At 59.1% G+C, this 3,912-nt stretch overlaps 2 protein-coding genes across 2 annotated transcripts in view, besides 6 other annotated features; both read left to right on the forward strand.

The window, feature by feature from the left end:
• The first annotated feature begins 1 nt into the window (after position 1).
• Positions 2-78: a microsatellite.
• A 120-nt stretch (positions 79-198) lies between these two features.
• Positions 199-220: a microsatellite.
• A 227-nt stretch (positions 221-447) lies between these two features.
• Positions 448-491: a microsatellite.
• Positions 492-512: 21 nt separating this feature from the next.
• Positions 513-544: a sequence feature (GA-rich).
• Positions 545-781: 237 nt separating this feature from the next.
• Positions 782-812: a microsatellite.
• Positions 813-945: 133 nt separating this feature from the next.
• Positions 946-969: a microsatellite.
• Positions 970-975: 6 nt separating this feature from the next.
• Positions 976-3,111, forward strand: Tco025E_07200 (uncharacterized protein; the record flags this gene model as incomplete). The annotated part of the gene is made up of 1 exon (XM_029374067.1): positions 976-3,111. The coding sequence occupies one exon, from the start codon at positions 976-978 to the stop codon at positions 3,109-3,111; it is 2,136 nt and encodes a 711-aa protein (XP_029225832.1).
• Positions 3,112-3,628: 517 nt separating this feature from the next.
• The window catches only part of Tco025E_07201 (mucin-associated surface protein (MASP)), a gene marked incomplete at both ends in the record, with an annotated part of 570 nt that continues 286 nt past the window's right edge, over positions 3,629-3,912 (forward strand). The window contains one exon of the mRNA XM_029374068.1: positions 3,629-3,912. This exon is cut by the window's right edge and continues 286 nt beyond it. Within this exon, the coding sequence (XP_029225833.1) occupies positions 3,629-3,912 (284 nt within the window).

Consider the following 3,912-nt stretch of genomic DNA (forward strand, 5'->3'; position numbering starts at 1 on the left):
GGTGTATGTGTGTGTGTATATGTATGTATACGCCTATGGGTGTATGTGTGTGTGTGTGTTTGCTTGTTTGCTTGCGTGGGCGGATTGTATAAAGGCGTGGCAAGTGAATTGCGACAATCGTTGAAGCGAGGCGATGTGTGTGTGAGGGAACGATGATGATGAGCTTTGGTTTGCTTCTTTGCCACGGCGTATACCTTCTGTGTGTGTGTGTGTGTGTGTGCTTTTCCGGCTTTTTTTTTGCTTGTTTCTGCTTTTGCTCTACTCTTGTCCCCGCCGATGGCCTTATTTTTGCGCGAGAGTTGCGAGAGGTGCGAGCGGGCGATCAAAATCCATGCGGGAGGACAGTACAAAATGTGGAGGAATTGTGCCTTTGCGTAGGCATACATATATGTGTACATATATAAGTATACATATATGTGTACATATACGTGTGTGCGTATGCATGCGTCTCTCTCTCTCTCTCTCTTCTTTCTTTTTTTTTTCGTCTCTCTTTGCGTCCACGTGTCTGTGTGGAGGGAAGCGAGAGAGAAAAAGAGAGAGGGAGGGGGGGCGCCATCAGCGCTGTGTGTGTTCCTCAGAAGGCCCCAATGGTGATTGGTGGTGGGAGTGTTGTGCACGGACTGTCGGTTCTTCCTCCTTCTTCTTTTTTGTTTTGTTTTTGTTTTTGCTTTTTTGTCTTTTTACTGTTTTATTTATTTATTTTTCCTTCTTTTTTCCCCCTTCGCTGCTGCCCGCCGCGGCGGAGGCGCGTGTGGGACGGCGCAACACGCACACCGTCTGCCCGCGCGTGCCGCGCCGCGCCGCGCTGCCCCCTTTTTTTAAAAAAATATATTTTTCTCTTCTTCCTCTTCCGCTTGCCGTTGCGTGCGTGCGGCGTCGGGGACCTGCCCGCGCAGGAGAACCCCCCCCGGCACCGAGGCGCACGGGGCGAGGCAGCAGCCGAGGAAAAAAAAAAACAAAACAAAGAAAGTGAGGATGGCGCTTGCGGAGAGCACGATGGATGACCCGACGACGCTGCGGCGCATAATGTCCGCCGCCAAGCCCTACCAAAGCCACGTTGGCCGCATGATGGACGCGAGCCAGGCCCACGCGCACCTCTTCACCAACACCGAGTCCAAGTCGCAATCCGTGGCGAAGAAAGAGCGTGACAGGCAGTTGAAGCTGCAGCGCGAGTACCAGGCGGCGTGGGAGGTGGCGGCCAACCGCAGCCTGCAGTTGCCGGCGCTGCGCACCATGGCCCCCTCCTTCACAAAGACGGCAGACGAGGGGTGCACAGACATGGGCGGCACCGTCATTGGTGGGGCGGGGTACAACACAATCGTTGCCATGGTCCCCACCGTCGACACCGTCCGGCGTATCGCGGACAGCGACGAGCTTATCAGCAGCTTTCGCCCGTACCGCATTGACGCGTTGCGGGCGGCGCGGCAGGCGGCGGCGGCGGAGGACAGCGCCCCGCACCCGGACGACGAACGGCACTTGGAGCCAACCCTGCGCACGCTCGCCGCCGGCCACCTCATGGACGTCCGCGCCATCCCTGACGACGTTGTGCAGGAGAACTGGGCCACCGCCTCCGCCTTCGCGGCGGCAAGCGTCTTGGCGGAGGGAGAAGCGCCGCTCCCCGCCCACTCCGTGAGTCCTGCGGAGGCCCTACTACCAACTCGCGTGGGCTCACCGCGGCGTGCCCCGCCGAAGGGCACCTCCAGCTTCCTCACGACGCGACGCTTCAAGTCACCCTCACGCATTCCAGGCGTGCGGCAACCGGACATTGGCCACTACCACCAGCGCTACACGCAGGTGGAGCCGCGCGTGGTGGGGGGTTACATGTCGCCCCGTGAATCGGCAGCACCGCAAACGCGGCCGCACCACGAAGACGTCAGCGAACCTGTCGAATCCCTTGCGGAGACACAAGCGCCAATGACCGCAGCGACGCTTACAGTGGCAGAGGGCACTAAAACCTTAATGGCCAGCACGCTGGCATACAGGGAGCAGCATGCGGCTACGCTTGGGGCCTCGCGTACGCGAACCCGACTGCCGCCTGTCGTGCGGGGCAGCCACATGTTTGTTTCCAAAACCCAGCGCTCAAAGTCTGCGTTTTGCAGCCCGGCAAAGGATTTAGACTACTATCCGTATGCGGACGTACGCTCCACGGTGAGGCGACCGCGCTGCCCTGTGAAATTTGATGTCCATCTCAATGGGCGTCGCCACGAATGTGTGACGACGTCCGCCACGGTGGGCATGTACGACTTGGCCACGGACATCTCAATTTACCCGCATCGAGTGGTCTGCATGGACCGCGACACGGGGCGTGCGGGGCACTGGCGGAACAAGCCCCCTGCGTACCAGTCTGCACCCGAGTTCGTGGATGTGGAGGAAGCCCTCAAGCTGGTGCGGCCCCGCACACGTGTGGTGACCATGGCGCCGCAGGTCCCCGAAGCGGAACAGGAGGAGCGGCAAAAGGCGCCCGACACCACGGTTTCCATCGAGCGCGACCTCAACTTCCCGAGGAGCATCTTTGACCACTGTGAGGGGAAGCGGGTGCGACAGTTTGCGACGATGGTGGGTCGAAGCGCATCGGCGCCGCTGCAGGTCCACGAGGCGCCGGAGACTGTTGAGTTTACGCAGGTCACGCCCCGCACGCCATGCGCCATTATCCACCCAACGGCCCCCGGCCACGCCCCGCTGCACCGACCAAACCCGACGGAAATCGGGGACGTGCCAAACCTCCGGTGGGTGAAGCCACGAACGGAGCGCACAATGGACTTCGGCGTGGTCGCCACCGCGTCCCCGTCGCAGCTCCCAACGCGGGATTTGTGGTACGATACGAGCAAGCGCGCTCTTGTAGAGCCGCGTGTGACTGGGAACCCAATGATAGAGACGCAGGTGTCACGCGAGAAGCGCGCCAAAATATTCTCCAGAGCGGGTTGCGGTGCCCACGCGGTGTACAACATCGACCTTCCACAAAAGGGCAAGTCGGTGCCCGTGTTTGAAAAGCAAATCACGAAGGAAACCCAATTCTGCGGACACCGGCTGCAGTCGGAGCGGTGGCTGCGGAAGTATCCCCGCGCACCCGGCCCCGGACACTACAACGTCTCCTACCGCCTTGTGGAGTAACTGGGTGCTGATGCCCGGGTCGTAAGCGGGGCGGTGCCGCGGACGCATTGTCTGCGATAGGCTGCGGAAGTTGGGGGCAATGAACGCGCTGCACACGGCAGGGTGCATAACGCGTACAGCGCAATGCATTTAGCCACGTCAATGTATCTAACTATATTTATTTGCAGCGTAGATGGGAAAGAGTAGCAAGGAAACCCAGTTTGGCTTCTGAAATGAAATTGATGTAGATACTGTTTCACTATTAGGGAGACCCCGAAAGAGGGCTGTGGAGTCACTAGAAAACAAAACTCTGTCAAAGAAGGGGAAGATAAGTAGAAACCACATGAACATAAACAACCATCAAATCACCCTTCCTAGCTTTGTTTTTGTTTTTCGTTTGCCTTCCCTGTGTGTGTTGGTTGAGTGCTCTCATTGCGCGGGCTGTTGGTGTGCGACGGCACCCCTTCTTTCCACTCCCTCCTCTTCCCCCCGCTAGACTCTGTGCGTGTGTGTGTGTGCTGCGGTGGGAGGAGTGGCGATGGCAGGCCGTGTGCTGTTGGTGTGCGCCCTCTGCGTGCTGTGCTGCGCCGCCGGCGTGGACGTGGGCCACTGCACGGAGAGCAACTGGAGAGACTTGCGGGCCGCAAGGTGGCGAGAACTTCTGCTGTGGGAATGTGAGTATGAGTTCAGGAACGAGACTGACGAGAAGAAGACGGCGTCAATTGCGAACTGCAAAAGAGAAGTGGAGGGCAATATTTCTGCCGTGTTTGGCTCCGCTGGCCTTGAGAGCCGTCAGGATGTGCCTCCTGCGGGTCACAGCGC

This window comes from Trypanosoma conorhini (assembly GCF_003719485.1).
Source record: "Trypanosoma conorhini strain 025E chromosome Unknown Tco_14.4_contig_00538, whole genome shotgun sequence".
NCBI lineage: Eukaryota > Euglenozoa > Kinetoplastea > Trypanosomatida > Trypanosomatidae > Trypanosoma > Trypanosoma conorhini.